The following is a 21,921-nucleotide window of genomic DNA, read 5'->3' on the forward strand; positions in this document are numbered from 1 at the left end:
ATGAATAGTAAACAACATGTAATTAAAATTCTACATTTATGTCTTCTATGAAGTTCTTCATGAAGTTATGAGCTAACAGAGAGACTACTTCTTGTCATACAGCTACAGTAAGAACTGAAAGTTTTCTGCTGTGCTTCCTTTACGAGTACAGCACATCCCTGATGGCTGCAAGAGGTGCATCAGTACAGCCAGGGCAGGCAGCTGAGCACAAGAGCTGACAGCTGTCCGAGAGTCACTCATGCTCTTGAAAGTTAAACAGGAACCCTTCTAAGGGAATGGAATGGCTCATTCAGTAATCTCAGTCCTGCTTTGCCCTCTGTAATATGACCAAAACAACCCTCTTACTATGCTTCTGCCTCAAAATCCCCACAGAATTAAAAAACCTGCAGCTTTTGAGTGCTGATCATATCAAAAACATCCAACCACTATTACAGTTTAATTTAAGTATTTTCACATCTCCCTAACATAATTACTTTCTCAGAGAACTTAACTCTGTGCATACGCACACAAATACAGTGCCTGTGGCTTTGGAAATCACTGATAGGATTGAAACTGAAGGATGAAAACAACATTTCTGCACTTCAGGCTCTTTTTTAAAATTTTATGGTAGTCAAACTACCTTGTTCTTCAGCAAGTAATATACATTATTTCCATTATGTTTTCAGAAATATTAATTTCTTCATTATACAGCTGATGATCAAGTGGATTAGCATTCCCTTTGAAATACTGTAAATTTCGGCCACAGGAATAATCAAATTCCATCAGAATAATTAAGTAAAAGTATTTGTAGGCTTATGGTGAAAAAAACATAATAATTCAAAGCACTGAAAAGCATGACTAAACTATCTGGTTAGGGAAAGACTAAAGGACATTTTTTGTCGGTTTTCACAAAGTCAGAGTACTTTATGAAAAACTACTTCCCAGCTAACTGAAAAGTGGAAGAATCTCAGGAATAATACTTGTGCTATTAAAAATTCGTGCTTTGACACTAAAGAACAAGGAAAACATGATTGCTATTTAGCATGCACGGGTTTTTTCACCACAAGAAAGACTATCATATAGTTTCTTTTTTAGTCAAGCAACATAAATATCATTCACATTCTCCACAGCAAGTTGACAAACCCAATTTTCTACTTACTACCTATTAGAATCTATAAATGCATAAAGAAATTAGAATATTTTTAACTATGTATTACAAAGCTACCAGCTGCAGTAAGCAGATTACTGTACATTACTGAGGTGTGAAATTAAGAAGAACAGAAGTACTTATATAATTTTTTTCATATTTATATTGCATTGTTTTAATTTGCTTTCCCACTTTAAAAATCCAAAATTACTATGTCTAGAGTTCTTGTGAAAAATTTAAATCACAGTTGGCTATATAATAATTTTATTGCAACAAAAGTGCATTTGAACTCTATGCAAAATGACAACAGCTTTGAAACACTGCAGTTTTCTCATGGACAAACCAAGTAACTTGATTTTGATGCTTTTTATAAATGTCAATCTTCAACACAGCACAGATTTTAAACAAAACAACACAAGTATTGTGCTGGAAGCTACTTAATAAATCAGCAAAAATCCCCCTGAGTTTCAGACTTTCTTCACACCACCAAACAGCTGCCTTTTCACCAACTGAAAAGAAGATACAAAAAATATCATCTCTGTAAATGGGAGAACAGCTGCAAACCATTCCTTTTGCTAACTGAAGCATAACAATGGCACGGACATAAGTTTCCAAGACAGTCTGAAGAGAGAAGTTGTAAAATCTCAAGGGAAAATATACAGGTCTGAGAATATGAAATTGCAGACAGGAACCATTAACCTACCTAAAATGCCAGACCACCACATCACACATGACAACCAAAACAAAAGTAAAACCACAAATCCATATTAATACACAAAATTCGTATTAGCTGCATATCTGATAACAGTACAATTACAACCTAACTTACCTAATGTTAAATAACAAGCATATTTTTCTTTCCATTAAATTGCAACAGAACTCATTTACTCAAAATAAATAGATGTTTTTGTATTGACAGTTTGCTTATCTTGTTTAGATTAACTCAATGAACTTGGTGTTATCCATCTGTTAAGTTTTCTTCTCACCCTTGCTTCTCCCTGTTCCTTCCCCCTTCTGTATCTTGCTATGTTAAACCTAAACAGACCTTGCCTCAAACCTAGTTTGTGCAGAAGAAGAATTCAATGGGCCTCCAGAGATTAAGTTAGGGAAACAAGACACTGTGGAACAGGAAGGTGTGGGTTTGTTTGTTTTTAGAGAGGCCATTTCCTTACACGCACACCTACCAATTCTTTTCAATTGCTTTTGGGCTTCAGGGAGACTAACTTCAGGAAATAACTATCAAATGTCTTACATTAATTTACTTGCAGACAATAACTTAGTCTTGAAGTCAGGTTTTGGTCACCTTCAAAATATTTTCAGATTTCTTACATCTTCTTTGAATTTTGAACTATAAAGTTAACTAGGACTGCTTCTGTAATAAAAGCCTTGATTTGATAGTAAATATCTAGCCAGATCTTGAGCTGGTGAGGAAAAGTGCTTCAAAACACTATTGCTAAGAACAGTAAAAAGTTTATAAAATGCTAAAAGCATACATTCATTGTGACAACCTTCCCATCTAAAGGAAACACATACAAGCCATAATCTCTATCCTTCTTTAATCCCCTAAAAAAACACCCTAAGAAAGTAGCATTTCTCCATTTTTAAAAAGTCCAAATCAAACAAAAAAAAACCCCAAAAAACAAGCCTCAAAACACAATCACCCCAAACATATAAGTTTGTATGGAGTCCCTATTCCAGCTTTGGAAAATGACTGAATGCTGCTGTGTTTAATTTTTTAGTCTTGGATGCAATCCCTATCCAAAGCAGCATTCAATCATTATAAAGAGCATGTCTATATAAGCACTGTAATAAAAAAACCTACGCAAATCACACACAACAGACAGCTGCTCTGTCAGTCAGCCTATATAAAACCTCACTTGACTGTCAGGACAGTGTAAGCTATCTCTATTGGTTAAAATTCTCTACAAGCCAAAGTGCTCATTTTAAGCCACCCACTCTGAAATCCAGGTCTCATTCCCTGAGCCAGACAGTGTCATGACACAGAAGATCCTACATAGAAACAACAGCAGCTGCTCCCATTTTTAATGAACAATATATACCAGTCATGTTTCAGTGGAACACACAGAAGCCATACTTAGCACCCTGCAGTCTTGAGGTCTCAATGACTCCAAATATCTTGTCTGATGGCCACCTGTAGTCTTTGTTAACTTTGTAAACTACATTTCTATTAGTGGTCTAGTGGAGAGAATCCTCCCAACATCTCTGTAAGGCATGCAAATAAATAAGGTCCAATATCCACTAACACTGAGACCACACAGACCTAACAGAGAGTGGCCACACTGAAACCCCTGGCAGGAAGGTAAATCACAGCTGGGTGGCTGCAGCACCTGAGCTCATATTACAGCCCAGACACTTTTATCTACAGTCTTCTTGCTGTCCAAGGCTAAGATTAGTGGCAACAAGCTTGCTGGGAATCTCTTTTTTCTTTCTGAGAAGGACTCTTTTGACCAACTTGGGCTGCTCACCTTGCAGGAAGCAATGGAAAAAAGGTGGAGCCTGGTCTCTGCAAATCAGCCTCCATAAATAACAACTTGGGCCAGCCAGCAACTATGTTTATTGCTTTTCTGTCTACAAATTGCCATAGATCCAAAGTCAATGCATATGTAAGCCTTCAGGACACTACGAAAGCAAGCAGTGGGGAGCAATGCTGTGCTAGGGAAAGTTGTGTTGCTATTGAGTGAACAGCAGTCCCCCACAATGGATTAGAGCTCTGAAGTGACCACCCTTTCATCAGGGGAGCTACTTGCTCAGGCAAAATTACAAGCTTGTCCAAACACTGGAAGAGTCAGCAAAGTCACTTTGAAATTACAGAAATACACAGATAAAAGGATGAATAAATCCAAGCAAGGACACTGTTCTCTTCATTCTACAAGGCTGCAAATTTATAAAGAAAGGCCACAGAGGACACCTGATGCACCTGGGGACCAAGAAGGTGTAGAGCGCAGAGCCAGGTACCAGGCAGAAGGTATGAAACTATGAAGAAGGTAGAACTATGAAATCAAACTGATAAAATACCCTATGTTTCTTCAGAAGCTATGAAAACCTTGCTTTCACCTGCATTTGTCCTATAGCACCCACCACGGCAAAGCCAATTGCTTTCAAAAATCCAAACCTTTCTTCAAGTACCCTCAAACAACACAGCCAAGACAAAACCAAGTAAGAGGAAAACCACAATAAGTAATGAACAGATTATTATATTAATGCCAGAAACCGTTTCTTCAGTTTGAATTTGTATCTTCTGAAAACATTGCTTTATCAAAAAAATTCCAGAACAGCAAAAGCAGCATTTGAGCAAACTGATTTCAAATAGACCTATAAAGCTTTTCACTATTCTTCTTCCTCTGGTTTAAAGAAAAGCAGTGCTCCATTATAATACAAATTGTATTAATAAAAGTCTTCCTACTTGCCACTGTGCATTTTTACAGACTAAAGCTCCCACTGTAACTAGGATTTCCCTATGTTGGAAATTAATTACAGAAGTAGTCCTGTTCTTGGCCCTTTAAATGTAAAGGGCCTCGTAAATAAAAATCTAAACTTCAGCAAAACCTGAATTTCCAAACACATAAGGAAAAGAGAAGCTGTTAAAGTATTAAGAAAAACAAAACAAAAAACCCAAACCAAACAGAAAACACAAACTCAAAACAAGAAACAAAACCAAAAAACTCAAAATCCTAAAACATTCCCACAACAAGTGATATCTGTAGTTTTGTAAAGCTTCCCAATTCCTTTCTTCAAAAGCAGAAATTAAACCAGTAAATCAATAATAAATTTGGCCCAAATTTGCTTATCCAAATATTGTAAACAGAACTAGCAAATAATTCTGTATTACATAATATTGCTGTGATATAGTAATTATCACTTACCCTGACAGCATCTCAAATATAAGAATTCCTAGGGCCCACCAATCCACAGCTCTTCCATGGCCTTTACTTTGTATGACTTCTGGTGCAAGGTACTCAGGAGTGCCACAGAGAGTCCACGTTCTGGTTGTAAAAGAAGGGAAAAAAAAGCACAAAACAAACAACAATAGCAGATCAAATTGAAACTGAAATAACAGTTACAGGAAAAACCAAACACACACGTAAGAACTACCCAACATATACCTACCTATGTATTTACAATACAAAGGAATAGAGAAATAAGAAAGGCCTGTACAAGATTTAAACAGACTACTTTGATGATGCTGTCCAATTCTCCTGGAACACAGATATGTGCAAATTAAGAAACCTCCTGTCTCAGAAAATACCTGTGCATAGAGTTTCCCAGGTGGTGCTGTGGTACTCTGCTCATTAAGACTCTACATTGTTTTGAATTATTAACAGTGTTTTTCATGGACTCCTTCTGACAGGCCCAGCAGAAGACAAGCTTAAACGGCTTTTTCCAGAAAAACAAAGTTTCATTTAGAAAAAGAAAAGAAGGGAGTTTTTAAAGCAGTCGTAGTTTAAATCAGTAAATAATAGCACATATATGAAGACTTGTTTTACAATCTAAGTAATGTTTTTCAAATAGTATTGAAATCTAACCTGTCATCACTTCCACAATATTCATTAAAGGGAAATATTTGTATTTTTAGTTATTTTAAATATTTACAAGGTGTAGTCAAGCAAGTATGAGATAAGTAGGCAATACTTTTTGATCTATTTTTAAGTCATTTTTAATTGTAGCTTTCTATGGTAAGGTCAAAATAAAACTCTTATATTGCTAACTAACTGAAGTTCAAGTTCTATAGAGAAAAGAAAAACTGAAGCTAAGCAATTATGTTTACAAAGACCAAATTACAATTGAAAATAAGAATATTCTGATGTAATTTCTTCCAGAAATGTGAACTTTTCATTGTAAAAATATCCATGTAGAATTTTCTTGGCTTCACTCCCTTGACTTAGGTTTAAATATACTTGAGAGAAAAAGGTCCTCTCATTTGAATAAATTACCCATCCCTGGCAAGTCAGAAGATAAAACTTTGAAAATGTGCTCACCTATTCAAGAGAAATTGAAATCCCAGCACAGAATAAGAAAGAAAACTGTACCAGATTTTAAAAGGAGCTCTAGTAAAATATGACAAAGACTATAATCACAAATGGTCACCACATGATTTCTAACTTGCACCAAAAAATTCTGAGTGTTTGTGAGAGGAAGAATTTCCTCCAATCAAACTGGTAACATGCTCCTGAACAAATGCATTAAGATGAACAGCAATCACCCTTAGAAGTAATACTAATTCAATTTCTTTTTTCTGAGAATGCAAGGAAGATGATTGTTCCACCCTACTCTGTGCTGATGCAGCCTCACCTTGAGCCTGCGTGCAGTTTTGGGCACCACAATGTAAAAAAGATTTTAAGCTACCAGACAGTGTCCCAAGGAGGGCAATGCAGATGGTGGAGGGTCTGGAGAAGCCTTATGAGGAGGGGCTGAGGGCACTTGGTCTGTTCAGACTGGAGGAGACTGAGGGGAGACCTCATTGTGGTCTTCAACATCCCCACAAGGGGAAGCAGAGGAGCAGGCACTGATCTCTTCACTCTTGTGCCCAGTGAGAGGACTCAAAGAAACATAAGGAAGCTGAGTCAGGGGAGGCTCAATTTGGACATCAGGAAAAGGTTTTTCACCCAGAGGGTGGCTGAGCACTGCAGCAGGCTCTCCAGGGAAGTGATCACAGCACCAGGCCTAAGAAAGTTCAAAAAGTGATTGGAAAATGCTCTCAGGCACAGGGTGGGACTCCTGGGGATGTCCTAGGCCAGGCCAGGAGTTGGATTTGAGGATTCTGATGGGTCCCTTCCAACTCAGCATATTCTATGACTCCTTGCAATATTTTAAAGGGAGCTTTTGTTTCTGGGTTTTTTTTTTCAGTTGGTTGGTTTTTTTAAGCCTTGAACATTTGATTCATAAAATTAAGATAAAGGAAGGGAAGCTGTACAGTCAGTTAAAGCTTTAGCTGAAGAATTATAACTTGAATTTCTTTAAGTTTCAGTTTACTAAGGCAAAAGCCAAAATTATTCCAGCTAAACTGTCAGAAGTGTTAGGCACATTTTGCATCCAATGCACTTCAAGGTTCTTGAAATGACATTTTTAAGTGTAAATAATACATTTTTATCATGAATTTATCAAAAAAATATGAACTCTCATTTTCCAAATCAAGGATACTGAATTTTTACATACAGTGCTGCTTTACACTACTGCCATCTAGCAGCTACCTAGATCAGGACTATGGAATTAAGACTAACATCTTTTAAAACAAAGTACTTCTCCCTCTCCCAAATTTAAAAAGCTGTATCTGTCATGTGACTTAATCACACTGATTTAGGCAAATGCCTAAATGAAATCAGCTGACTGCAAATAAATTAGCTGACAGTTTTACCATGTTTTTATTCAACCAAGAGGAAAATTGTGAATGTAACTTGCCAATGCAATTTGAAGTTTCCTAGCTGCACTAGGAAATAAAATTTATTACTACCACATTAACTACTTCCTTAATTTCAATCAAGAAATGTATGTTTACTAATTACACAAAAACTTGGAACTCGTGTTCTTTTTTAAGATATGCATTTGTGCCGTAAGATCGCGACTTGTGTTTCCTCTTTTGTTGGCCATGAAACATACTATTTAGTATTTTGGAAAACACATCAAGTAGATGCTACAAAAAGATAATATGTTAAATTATTTTTTTAATCATTACTGTTTTATGGCTACTGCATATTTATCTGAAGTTCCAGATAACTTATTTGAAGATAAATTACAATGAAAAAGGTAAGAATAGACTGTTCCCTTCAAATGGCTACAAAATATTCACTCTTCTGAATTTTCAAGATAAAAGCTGAAATACAAGAAAGTGGTAATTCATAAGCTTGAATATGTAATTTTAAAACATGAAATATAGAATCTACTCTGGTTAAAAAGGTAAGCTACATAATAATTTTGTGAAACTGCTGAAGGGTACTGTGTGAAGAAGTTCAGTCTCAATGGTTAATGTGTTTCAGCATTCTACACCATTCAGCATCCATCTGTGTACCTGAAAGCTTTTTGCATATGAGACAGATTTGTTTTGGTATTCTGGCAGTTTCTCTATAATTATATTTAACAAAGATTGTTTTGCAGCCAACAAATATTTATTCTGCAAGACATTCTTGCTTGCTTCCACAGTGACAGAAGATACACTTTGCAAACTAGACTTACTATGTCTTACATAGCCTTTCTCTCTTTAGTCCACTGTGTGGAACAGTCATGAGGCACATCCAGCCCATGCAACAATGCAGAACTGTCCCCAATATGTTTAAGATTAATCACTTCAACTTTCTAGAAAGACTCATGGGTAAATTTCTTTTTTAGGAATGTAAACTGAATAAACTCAAATTAACAGTGAATAACATTCCAGAAAAAAGAAAAAAGATCACTCGAGTCTTATTTTTACCTGTCTTATTTAAATCTGTCCATAAAAAACCCCATAAAATTCCATGCAGATTAGCCTTGTGCTTCTCTGAAAGAACATGGGAATTAAACGCCAACCCTCCAAAAATTCCCAAAAAACACTAAACACCCAAATGAAAAAAATAAACCAACCAAAAACCACACAAAAAAAAAGGAAATCAGAACAGAAAAACATTTCAATAAAAGTACTATACCCAAAAAGTGGTATATGCATTTCAGAAAGAGAAAGGGCTACAGTTGTAAAGTTCAAAGGAAATTCTTTTTACAGCCTTCAGGTAACAGTAATTTATAAAAACCCCCTCCCCAACTTCCTTCCTGACATTGCCCTTTTTTAGAAGTAGTGGCACATCTATTTTATATGAATGTACTTACAAGAAACTGAAAAGGTTATTAAGTCTTCAGTTAAGCAACATCAAGGTGGAAAAGAGAAGAAATAAACAGCAGCTGAGGCAAAGACACACTGTTTTGGAGAAAAATTCAGAGTTTTTAAACATAAACTATGAGTGAAAAGGGAGGAACAAGGATAAACAGAAGGACATACCAACAAGGAACAGAAGGAGCAAAGAAAACCTCCTCTGTCTCTCTAAAAAAAAACATTAAGAGTCTAGCCCTTCAGAAATTGTAGTAACAAGAAGGTACAGGTGCAGGCTCCTTTCCACAGTGGGAACGTGAGCTATGAGCCAAACCTTCTTTCTGAAGAGCAGCTTAACTCTAGAGGGACATGGTGAAAATTTCATCCCTTTACACACAGCAGTGTGTAAGAAAGGAAAACGTCTACAGAAAAACCCCAATTAAGCAGCTACAGAATCATTTGGTGAAGTATTATGTATCTGGAATGTGAGATCGTATCCCAAGTCTTCTGCAGACCATGTTTTCATTTATGTAAAGTGTCCTCTTTCTAGGGATGTCTCTGCTGATCCTGAGAGCAGGTTACCTCACAATGTTTAAAGAACACAAATACTTCAGGTCTTCTTCTTGCCATTCATGTATGCTGTGTATATGCTCACATCTATACACTCACTGACACCCATACACATAAGATTCATTAGTACAGATATCTGCCATGCATAAAAATGACAACATCTCCTATAATTTTGATCAAATAGGCTATGCCATAAAGAAAAGCACCTACTGGAGGGCACTAGTGAATAAAGGGTTTATAACTGTATATTTTTACAGTGACAAAACCAACATTGTGAAAATGACTTCAGCTAGTGGGGAGAATACCATGTAGTTTCAAAAAAAAAAAAAAAAAACCAAAACCCAATAACACAAAAAAATTAACCAGATTTGCATAGGTGCAACCTGTGCAGTCTTTGCCACCTGCGCTCTAACTGATAATGTTTTTGCTTATTTCAATTTTATGTTCTGCACTCATGTTACCTGTTGTACATTTGAAGGAAGATCAGCTATGAATACAAAACTACTATACTCTTCTATGATTCAACAAAAACTGATCAACTCCACTGCCCCCAAGCAATATGGAGAACACAAACCCAATTAAAACCAGTAGCAATAATCAAGTTTGATATCCTAAAATATATTTGAACAAATTTACTCCTAGAGATTCATCTACCAGGTTGAAAAATATACTCTGATATGAACCTTATTTAATGAAAGGTTACTTCTCTTGTGCCTTAAACCCACAGAAGCACAAAACAAGAATTACCACCAGGCGGCAGTATATACATATAAAGAGCAAGTTGTGAGTACTTGTATGAAAATGTCTTATAAAGAGATTCTACTACTTTCTTACATGGAATATGTTAGCTCTTCCTGCAAAAAGTTTTTTTGCTTTAAAAACAAAGTATTAAAATGAAAGGCCAGAATTTGTAGGCCTTTTTACTTGCCCAGTGAAAACTTATTAATATACTCCTAATAAAAATCTATGGTATTAAAACAGATTTTCAGACCTTAAAGGTTAATAGAACTTTTGATTCTATTTTGAGATATCATTGCTCTCATCTGACTTTTACTTCATAATGGATGCATTAAGCAGCTTCTTGTTACTGATAAGTAAAACCTTACAAAAGGAAGGCCTTGTAAAATCATGGCTCAGGCCTGTAACTTTGGTTCAAACTAGAAAAGGACTGTGGGAAGGAGACTCAGCTGAATTAGGGGTAGAAAAACAAGTTATGTAACCATGGTGTGTTCACATCATGGTGTATGGCGGCTGAATTATGTTTGCTATGATTTAAAAGTATGTAGCTGCTAAAGCAGCATCAAACAGGTTGATGAGTGAAGAGGATGAGCACCCATGTAGCACCTAACTCAGCACCGTGCTGCCTCAATCTGAACAGTCAAATAGAGTCTCCCTCAAGAGATGACTCAAAGGCATAACATCAAGCCTTGTCACACCACTCTTCTGATACAACAGGCTGGTTTTCACCTCCCTTTTCTTGAATCCCAATGCTTTTGTTTACTTTTAAAAGCATGTATTATGGTCTTGAAAGAGTAGTCCAAACAGAGAGAACAGAGAAATCACTGGAGGGGAGCCTCTGCATCACCAAAACTCACATATGTAACTAAAGCTAACAGTAATACAGAAGCTAGATTTAAATAAATCAGTGCTGCTGAAGCTGGCCTTATGGTTTCTGTCTAGGCTTTCACAGTTTCATTTTTGCCACAGGCTAGTGAAAACACTGTATCTAGTTTTAAAATCACTCTTCAAAAATCTCTAAAAGGAAACTAGAAGGAAACCTGAGTTATAAAACATATTCAGTATGTATGGAGGATTAATTTGTGTATCTTCGTATTGGTTCATATTATTTTCCTTAACTCCCTTTTTCCAACATGACTGCTGAAAACTTAAATATACAAAACCAGCCATATAAAAATATTTTCCTGTCATTGCTTATGTGTGATATTGCTCCTGGTGATACCTAAGGGATAATACTGCTTTCCATTCAGCCATTTAAAGATTATCATTTCCCTCATATTAAGGGATTTGATACGTGTGAACCACATGGAGTGTTAAATCAAATGCTGAGCACCTGAAATCAAACATTTTTTCTAACTGTTTAGCATGCAAAATGTAATTACCAGAACAAAACTCGACCTACCTGTCCACCAGTTTTTTTGCAAATCCGAAGTCAGTAAGCTTGATATGTCCTTCTTTGTCTAGTAATATATTTTCAGGTTTTAAGTCTCTGTAAACTATTTCTTTGGAGTGCAGGTATTCTATTGCACAAATAATTTCCGTCGAGTAAAACAGTCCTGTGCTGTTGTTGAAACGCCCCATGTTGCGCAGGTAACTAAAAAGTTCTCCTCCTGGCACGTATTCCATTAGCATATATAAAAAACGTTCATCGTGGTTGGTCCAAAATCTGTAACAAAAGTATTGTTTTAGTGAATAAAGAAATTATGTCTTTGATTTGCTTTACGAGTAAATGTCTGTAAAATGGCCTCTGCTACCTCAACTGTGTACATAACTAATTTCTGATTCCTTGTCTGCAAACATTAAAACCTCCAAGAATCCAGCAGGATTATGTAATACACTTGAGTAACGACCTTAAACTACACTACAAAACCAGATAGCTGAGGGTAAGTACAGCACAGGAAAAACTCTAATTGATAGATTCTGTTTCATCATGCCAAACAGGTCTCTTCAAAGCACCAAATAACTGACCCGATATAAAGACCAGATATTTTTTACACACCTTGCATTTTATATTATCAAGCATTACCAAAGTGATGGGGGTAAGCAGAATCTGCTTTTGTAAAGACTTTCATGACAATATGTTCAAAACCAGACATTAAAGAGTTCTCCTCCTGTCCTATGCCTTCCTCCCTGGAGATACACAATCCCAACTAAAGCATCAGATGACAACCCTTGATCTTTCACAATAACAAAAATGATAGCAGAACAAGATTCATTTCTGTACCTCAGAATTAATCCAAGGATAGGTACCTTCCATTCCTCAGACTACAACCTTTAGTTTAAGAGCTATTTCTGGGGTAGCTAGAGAAACATAAAGAACAGGTATAGAGGAAAGAAAATAGTTATATGTGGCTTTAAAATGTTTCATTACAGAATATAGGAATCTTCTCTTCTACATTGCCCTAAATTATCTTTTATTTCATCTATCTACATTAAACAAGTCACCTTACCCCTAAATGTAGCTCAACAGTTAAGAAGAAAACAAATAGGTGGTAATATCTTGAAGAACACTGCCATTTAAAACAAAGAACTATCCCTAATTCCATAATAAAAGATAGAGAACACTGTATCCTTACCTACTTATTGGTACAGTGATACAAGAACAGAAGCTACCTCAGCCTCTAGTCAGTGCTTCTGCAGTACCACAAGTACCTCATGGTTAATCAGGGCACAGAGCCTCAGGAAAGGTGAGCAGGAACTGAGCTCCACAACACATGAATGACTTTTAGTCCAGAAGATTTTATTTTTCACAGTAGCACTGAGGCAACCAAGGAAACAAGACAGACTAACAGACATGAGCTACTGCTCTTTGATTCCCTCAGTGAAGGAGAAAGCAGAGCCCAAGTTTGTCTTCTGCTTTTATGGAACTTCTTCCCTATCACAGTCATCAACATCATTAATTGGCTATTGATGATGTTCACAGCATCTTTATAGACTACACAAAAACACTCTGAAAATGTATTTTACGCAATTAGGCAAAGCTATACCTACAATAAACAATGAAAGAAGAGCAGAAATGGGTGAAAAAAGCAAAACACCTATATATAGTAGAGGAAGAGCAAAATCTGACAATACAGAGGGGAAAAAATGGAACTTCTGCATCATTAGGCACAGAATTTTTTACAAGAATTAATTTATTAAAAAGCTGACTCTTAGAGGTTTGTCTATCCACAGAAAAATGGACACATTATTTGGTATACATGAAAAAGAGCAAAATTAAGAATTTCTGTACTTGCAATTCAGACTGCTTTAAATGGTAATGTAATACTAAAAGAAAAAAAAATCACAGAAGCTGTGATTAGAATAACATGTGGTGTCATTAACTCTACAATTCAGCTTGCTACATAAACTTGAGATGCCACTGTGAAATCCTACAGACTAACAACCTGCTTCAGCTTATACAGCTAAAAGACACAGTTGATTTTTATTAATTCTTCCTCTCTTCAAAAACATGTCAACATTACATCTCACTAAGAAGACTTGCGCCACAGTGAATATGACACATTACTCAATTGTCAGTAAAGATTGCCTAGGAATCTCCAGTGATCAGTTGTTGCAGAAGCACTTAGGAAGTGTTTAGAAAAAAATTGTTTAAAAAATACATAGATAAATAACGCCAGTGTCTACAGAAAAACTGTACCTCACTATATTTAGAATAGGTATTTGTCAAAAGTAACAGGTAAAGGAAAAAAAACCCCATTCTTTACATATAGGAAAACTTATGGAATTTCCAAACACCAGCATACAATTATGTGCAGCATTACTTTATAATTTTTCATCATAAAATCCTGAAATACTATGCTGCACTGACACCAAAGGAAAATGCTATCTGTGTTAAAGATGGTGAAGCTAACTGAAAAGATAAAAACCAGACCATGTAGATCACATACTTTAAAGGCATTAAAGCTGAACTATATAGTTTTTCCCCGTTTTTGTTAAACACTTACAGTAAAATAATAACAGATAAAAACCAAACAAATTGGGCAGGAGGTGGCTGAAAAAATCTTTTAGTCACACAAAAAGCTGCAGAAAGTGTTATTTGTCATACCATCTAGTGATAATCATTCACAAACGTTTGTTTAACCTAAAGCACATAAGTATCTTTGTGACTTAAATTTTAACTACCTCACTTCAGCTATGTTGCTTGGAGTCTCCTCTGACAAGGGAAAAAGACATCACATGGACAATTATATGAACATAGCTGCTGATGCAACATACCATTGGACATGTCAACAGAAAAAGCAGGGCTCTAGAAGACATGAAAGATGTTTTCTTTGCATACAAAGAGAACTATTTGAATTGTGTCCTTTGGCAACTTGAAAAATCTGATATTTTGTAAATAAGGTGTGAATGAAATCCAGGAAAACTCCCCTAGTTTGGATTTTTAATCACTTCTGTATGAACATGAATCCTCCCTGTCTCTGACATGTCACCCAAATTTCTCTACTCCCACTGTTCCTGACACACAGACCTACTGGGATGGGGTTTGTCTGGGAATTTGTTCGTTGTGTTAGGTAGGGTTTTCCTTTCAAGAAATTCAAGATGTACACAGATACATATACAAAATCCTGTTCCCCCCATTCCATCCATACTTCAACCAGTCTAACCAGATGTACTCAGCTTCTCCATCTTGCTTTCTTCCATGAATCTCAATCTCTACATATTCTAGAACTTGTCTTACTGATACTATGCCACATACAGGATTTCTGAACACTAGCTGGAAACTAACAGCATCATGATGCTGGGAAAGCCAACACCACACCAGGGAAAAAGCCTCCTCCTGCAGGGCTCATTCCATCTTCTGAATGATGACCATGCTGTTCCCTTCTTCTTCTTCTCCCTCTGATACTTGCCTAACCCTGGCAGGAAGCTGCACTCCCTGCAGCTAGATTAACTAATGCTAATTTTGTCTAATTCTATGTAAAACTGATTAAGGCAGGTAAATGGAAACAAATCTTAGTTAATAGCCGGCCATGTATCCGTGCATGAGAAAACATAAATGGAAATTAACCTGCAATTACCAGAGGTTTAGTAATGCCATTAATAGATACAGACTCAGATACACAAGAAGCACTGTGGTGCTGTGAACAGCAAAGTATGAGAAAAGTTCTCCATTTAACAATGGGACCACTGGGATCATTAGAGTTACCTCAATTCCACTAAAAAAGAAGTATTCTTCATGAACTGAAATGCTTCTCAATAGGTTCCATCACTTAACTTCAAATACAGGAAAGTGCAAGAAATGCTGCAGTTATTTAAACTCATTAAAAATAAAGTTTGCAGAAGTTCATTTAAGTTTTTAAAAACTTGCTATTAAGTCTGGGAATATCTTTAGCTATTTACCAATATCTACAGCACATACACGTAGAAATACTTTCATCACAATTCTAACATCAAGAATCATTCTAGAAGTTATTTTGATGAGCCAAAGCTAACAATTCTTCATTAGTATTTTCCTCTCACTTTCAAAAATGTCTCTTTAGCAGTGCGAAGATGAGAAAACACCTTATAATAAATTGTTTCAATGTTTAAATAATGCCTCTTTATTTTAAATTCTTGATTCTTCTAAAATATGTATTTCATTCCAAAGTCCATTTTAATCTAGATTACATATGAGAAATTAAATACTCTGTGTCATTAAAGTACCTAAGAACTTGCAATGAGATTCTGGAGTACTTTAACTTCACTTCCTGTATGAGTGAAATGAATTAAAAAAATAAAACAACTTACAATCTGATCAAAAAAGGGTGGTTGACTTCTTTCAAGACAGACTTTTCATTGTGCACATGTTGCTCTTGCTTCAGTCGAATGACATCAGGAATGCTCATTACTTTCAGTGCAAAGTAACGCTTGGCCATTTTCTCCTTCACCAGGTGAACACGTCCAAAGGTACCTGTGCCTGAAAAGTTGGAGAAGAAACATCAACTTAGCATAAAAAGGGAAAAAGAACAAAGATAATTTGCTAAATTAAAACCTACAAGAACTGCAGTTATTCAGGTGCGGAGATTATAAGATTATAAACTTAAATGTGCACAAAGAGGCAAAGCGATTCAGTAGGACAAGGAAGTGATGGGAAAAAATACATAATATTTGCTGATCCTTCTAAAAATTAATACATTTTTAAAAATCTGCTTATAGTGCTCAGTGCTATATCACTTGGAAACAGCAGCTGTCTGGCACCCCTTTTTTTTTTTTACAGTAATGTACTCCTTTTTGAACTCTAAAAAATAAAGAAGGAAAATAAAAACGTAGTGAATTTTAAATAAAGCATTAGGCATTTCTCTATTCAACAGTCATTAAAGTTCCTTTTAAGTGCATTGCACTCAAGACAATCATATAACTGAACTGAGTATCTCTTAGCTTGAAATCAAAGTTAAAACTGGCACATTTAGCCAGACTGCTATTTGTTGCGCAGCAGTTTTACACATTTGAAGACCAACACAAATTTCAGCTCATTAGGTGATTGCTTACTGTTTTTCTGCTCATTAAACAATGACACAAAGGTTCCATTACAACAGTGCACCTGATCTTTTGAATCCCATTCTCAGACAGCAATATGTACCACTATAAAGGACACCTGGCATTAAAACCAAGCACCTAACTTGTGAAAGGTCCCTCTCTCCAGAAAAGTCAAAAGCTTAATACTTCAGCTCACTATCATCCCCTTACTTGCACACACCCTTGGAAAGGCAGCACACAGACCTGCTGCAGTATTATTAACTGGTTTGTTACTTGATTTCAGATTGTGTTGATCAGTTATGACCAATTTATAGTAAAGACAATTTCCTAAGATGTGCAATAGGTACAGGGAAAGGAGTGCGTACGTGAAAGGAAATACATTTTTGAGAGATAGGTAGGAGCAAGAAACCAACAAATGAACTTCTAAAATTGCATTATTGGGGAGATGAGAAAAAATAAGGGAATTTTCGCCTCTGCTAGCTTCAATTTATGCTTGAAGTATTTGTTTTCTGTATGTGGATTCTCAGCTAAAATATTTTGTTATTTAACAGTTTTTCTTTCCAATCACTTAAAATGTTGTTTAAGACAGCATTTACTAAAAACCACTAAAAACTACTAACTCCAGCAATCCAGTTTTATGGAATTTGCAGCTCCACTACCAATACAGATTTCAAAGCCAGTTTTCAAGATAAAAGTTCTCACTACACAAACACATCAAGCATTACCATTGTCCAAGCACAAAAGATTCTATCAAAGAAGTTTTACATTCCCACCTGTCCTGAATTACAGTTCTTTAACCATGAAAACTACATCTCAGAAAAAGCCTGCTTTTATAGCAAAGTAAACCATCAGGTTACCCTGGAAAATTTATCATGCAATGAAATCCTTTAACAATGTACTCATATTACATGACTGTATCTGCAAACAACTTTATTTGCTCAGGGACAGGCTTCTGCAGTAAAAAAATCCCAAACAAATAACATAAACCCAACAAACACCAAAAATGGCCCAAAAGTTTCCAAACAGACACATCTGTTCAAACTACTTGAAATACGGATTACTTACATTTACACTGCATATCATTACAGACAAAAAAAAAAAAAAAAGAAAATTAACTCAGTTATTTCTGAATTAGGAGCTGAAATTTAAATTCTGAGTAAAAACATTGTGAAAAATAATGATAGTCATATGGCACACTAAAACTAGAAACCATCTTTGATTTTTGAGACTTCCAAATGTGGACTCAGGGAAATTAACAATACTAACCCCCCATAAGCAAATGTGGTTTTACATGCATTTTGATACTTGTACAAACAAAGTGCTTCCACAGACATATCCAACATGAAAGTCAAAAGTGAACACATATCTAATTGTTCCTAGATCTCTAGTGATTACATGCTTGAGGACTTGTTCTACTTGTTTAAGAAATTTTTATTTTAGAATGCTTTACTTTTCCTTATGCTAATAATTTCTCTTTACAAACCACTGGTCAAAAATAACAACAATAATAACAGAAATCCCAAGTTCCACCTAATTTCAGAGAAGAACCTGTCAGAGTTAGTAATAGTTCTACTTAGCAATAGTTCTGACTTTGGAAACACTTTCTCTGTAAAAACACCTCTGCCAGGAACAGCAAAGCCTGGCAGGCTATTCCAGAATAGTGGCAAGGCCTAATCTACAAAGCCTCTGGGAAAACCAGACGACCACACAGACAGGTGAGAACACAGAACCTCCCTAACCAGTTTTATTGCTGAACTGATCCCAGGCAGGCTATTTTAAACATCTTGAGCACACTTGCCAGCAACTATGAAAATCAAGACCATACAGACCGAGAAGCCATCTAACACTTGTTTTGAGACGTCTTCTCAAAATATGCATTTTCTCCCCATCAAGTCTTCTCAGAAAATCCATTAAGCCTGCATTAGCTGGCAGTACCCACACACTCACCACTCTTCCATGAGACTAATTGCTATGCTTTTTTCTTGTTTTGTTTTATGCTTAGCCAGTCTTCAAATAACCAGGTAAAATTTGCATAAATTATTGCAATTAAAAATCTCACTTCAAACCTGCTCATACTTTTTAGCCATTTCTGCTAACATTCTTTAGGTGTTCCTTCTTGCAATTGATAGGGAAGGTAGGAGGCTGCAACAAGATGTTATTGTGGTTGTTTAGCATAGGCAAGTATATCTGTTCTATAAGAACAGGTTGTTGTGTTGTGAGTAGATGGAAATTCTGCCCCTCAGATTCATAAAAAGAAAACTAAAAACCTGAAGCAGTAAGTGGCACTGAGCAAGACAAAGGCCCAGTTCCATAAATTTGAGGGAAGATTTTTGGCAGCAAAAAGGCAGTGTTATTAGTCTTCCATCAAAGCCCCACTCCAGGTGAGAAGACACCTAAATCATGGAACAATTTCTGTTAATCCCTATGAAAGAACTGTTCAACATTTTCCCCTGATCACCTCAGAGTTCATCTGTGTGAACCAAATGAAGTTGACCTCTTGTGACAGATAAGTAAATATTCCTTATATTTACCTTAAAATGGAAATATTCTACACTTGTCTGTAAGAATTAAGGGAAGCAGTGTTCACAGATTTGCACTTTAGTCTACTCATGTTTATTTCATATTTAGTTCAAACCAAGAGAACTCGAGGGACATGGTACCATTCTGGATTAGCCCTGGGATCTACCAAATACTATCCTGCTGAAGGAAGAGCAATGCTTCATACACTTCCTACACATATACCCCTATCTGTCTGTTTAATTTAGTGCATGTTACCAGAGTTTCAGAGCAAAACAAAGCACCTACATGATAAGATCATACCACAAGAAAACAGCTGTTCTTACCAAGTCTGAAGGCAGAGTTGCAGTTTATTTGCACAGGCCCCTTCTCCCTGCTAAGGCATATGGTAAGTGAAGGTCTCTGGCCACCAGTAACAACAGCAAGAATGGTGCCTGTGCTGTTAGCAACAAAATTCAGGATTTTCAGGACTAAATGGGCAAACAGAATAAAATATGCAAAATGCTAAACACTAATCCAGTATAATCTGTTTACAACAGAAACAAAATTCTTGGATCCCATTGCAAATTTTATGTGTTTGCAGAGCTTGAAGGAATACCTGCAATCTTCTCCACTAGGTAACCTTCTCATGTTAAACACAAAGAGATGAGGCCAAAATCTGCAGAGGACCAACTTGGGCTATGTATCAAAGACAAGTAGGGTATTTTCAGTCTTACAAAACAAGCTGGATTCGCTAATACCATTCAAAAACACCATGGCCAGTTTCCATTTTGTTCTCTTTGAAGCCTGGCAGAAAAGAATAAAGAATGTGGGAACATTTCTGATGCAATTTCAGATACTTTTGATGCTAGGTAAAACAATTCTACAACTTTTGATCCGCTAAAACAATTTAGTGAGTAGTCATGAAGTGACTATTTTGCTATTGATGTAGATGACTAATTTAATGCTTAGATTGCCTCTTTACTTGCTCCCATTAATCAGACCCAGCTGTTTTAATCCCCAGCTCTTTCTTAAAACCAAGTTTGCCTTGCTCAGATAGATACCATCTGTTTTAATGAGGAATAAACTAGGTCATGTGAGCTCTGTGACCCTGGGGGCTGCTTTCTGAGTCCCAGAAGGGTTGGCCCTGACTTCAACAGATGCCTACAAAAATCATCAGATGCATTCACTTTTATTTACAGTTAGAAGAAACATTTCCTACTATGACACAATTGTTTCAAGAAAATGAAGTGTTGCAGTTTGCTCTGGATTCCTACTCAGGACAAATTTCGGTAGCGCGGCCCGCTCACAAATTGTTCGAACAAGATGTTCAATTTACTTTAAAATTGAGAAGTGCTCTAAGTAGGAGACCTTTACAAAAGGCTCTGACTGTCTTTACAGATGCATCCGGGAGGTCCCACAAGTCCGTTATGACTTGGAAGGATGCTCAAACCCAGCAGTGGGAGACAGACATTGCTGAGGTGGAAGGTTCACCTCAGGTTGCTGAATTGGCTGCGGTTGTTAGGGCCTTTGAAAGGTTCTCAGAACCATTTCATCTGATTACAGACTCTGCATACGTGGCAGGAGTAGTATCCAGGGCAGACCAAGCAATACTGCAAGAAGTGTCTAACATCGCACTTTTCGAATTGCTCTCAAAACTGGTAAAGTTAGTCACTCACCGAGAGCAACCTTTTTATGTGATGCATGTCAGGTCACACATTGACTTGCCAGGGTTTATCGCTGAAGGCAACAGAAGGGCAGATGCTCTTGCTGCACCTGCAGTGATGGCCACTCTCCCAAATGTTTTTGAACAGGCAAAAATCAGCCACCAGCTTTTCCACCAAAATGCACCTGGCCTGGTTCGTCAGTTTAACATCACTCGAGAACAGGCCAAAGCGATTGTGGCCACATGCCCAAATTGCCAACAACATGCACTCCCTACAGTGAGTACGGGAGCAAACCCAAGGGGACTGAACAGTTGTGAACTGTGGCAAACAGACGTAACACACATACAGTCTTTTGGACGGCAGAAATATGTTCACGTTAGTGTAGATACCTTTTCTGGAGCGGTCTATGCTTCTGCTCACACAGGAGAATCATCTATCAATGCTATTAAGCACCTCTTATAGGCTTTTTCTTTCATGGGCATCCCCAAGGAGCTGAAAACTGATAATAGGCCTGCTTATAAATCCAAGGAATTTGGGAGCTTCCTGCAGCAATGGGGAGTAGAGCACAAAACTGGCATCCCCTACTCCACTACAGGTCAAGCCATTGTAGAAAGAACTCACCGTGCTATTAAAAGGGTCCTGGACCAGCAACAACAGGTTCTGAAGGTAGAACCTCCCCACATCCGGTTATCCAAGGCGCTATTCACAATCAATTTTCTGAATTGTTCTTTTGACAGCCTGAACCCACCCATCCTATGCCACTTTGGGGGGAGCAGTCATAGGTTGATGAAAGAAAAACCTCCAGTTTTAGTAAAGGACACTGAGACTTGGAAAATGGTGGGACCTTACAAATTGGTTACTTGGGGACATGGATACGCCTGTGTGTCCACCCCCTCTGGTTTAAGGTGGGTTCCTTCCAAATGGGTAAAGCCCTATGTTCCCAAGGTCTCAGAAATCTACAAGAAGCACCCCAGGTTGCTCATGCTGCCTGGAGAAGAAAATGCCGTACGCGTTCTCTGGAGGAAATTCCATTTAAGCCTCCTATCTGGAATAGTTTGTAATATATGTTTGTC

At 36.8% G+C, this 21,921-nt stretch overlaps 1 protein-coding gene across 2 annotated transcripts in view; it reads right to left on the bottom strand.

Annotated features, from left to right (window-relative positions):
* PRKX (protein kinase cAMP-dependent X-linked catalytic subunit) overlaps nt 1-21,921 on the bottom strand; it is a 57,858-nt gene that overhangs the window by 13,626 nt on the left and 22,311 nt on the right. For both annotated transcript variants that reach the window (XM_059466284.1, XM_059466283.1), the window contains exons 2-4: nt 15,957-16,125; nt 11,629-11,892; nt 5,011-5,130 (exon numbers count right to left, since the gene is read on the bottom strand). In XM_059466284.1, the coding sequence (XP_059322267.1) occupies nt 5,011-5,130; nt 11,629-11,892; nt 15,957-16,125 (553 nt within the window). The remainder of the gene's footprint in view (nt 1-5,010; nt 5,131-11,628; nt 11,893-15,956; nt 16,126-21,921) is intronic.

This window comes from Ammospiza nelsoni, chromosome 2, assembly GCF_027579445.1.
Source record: "Ammospiza nelsoni isolate bAmmNel1 chromosome 2, bAmmNel1.pri, whole genome shotgun sequence".
NCBI classification, from domain to species: Eukaryota; Metazoa; Chordata; class Aves; order Passeriformes; family Passerellidae; genus Ammospiza; species Ammospiza nelsoni.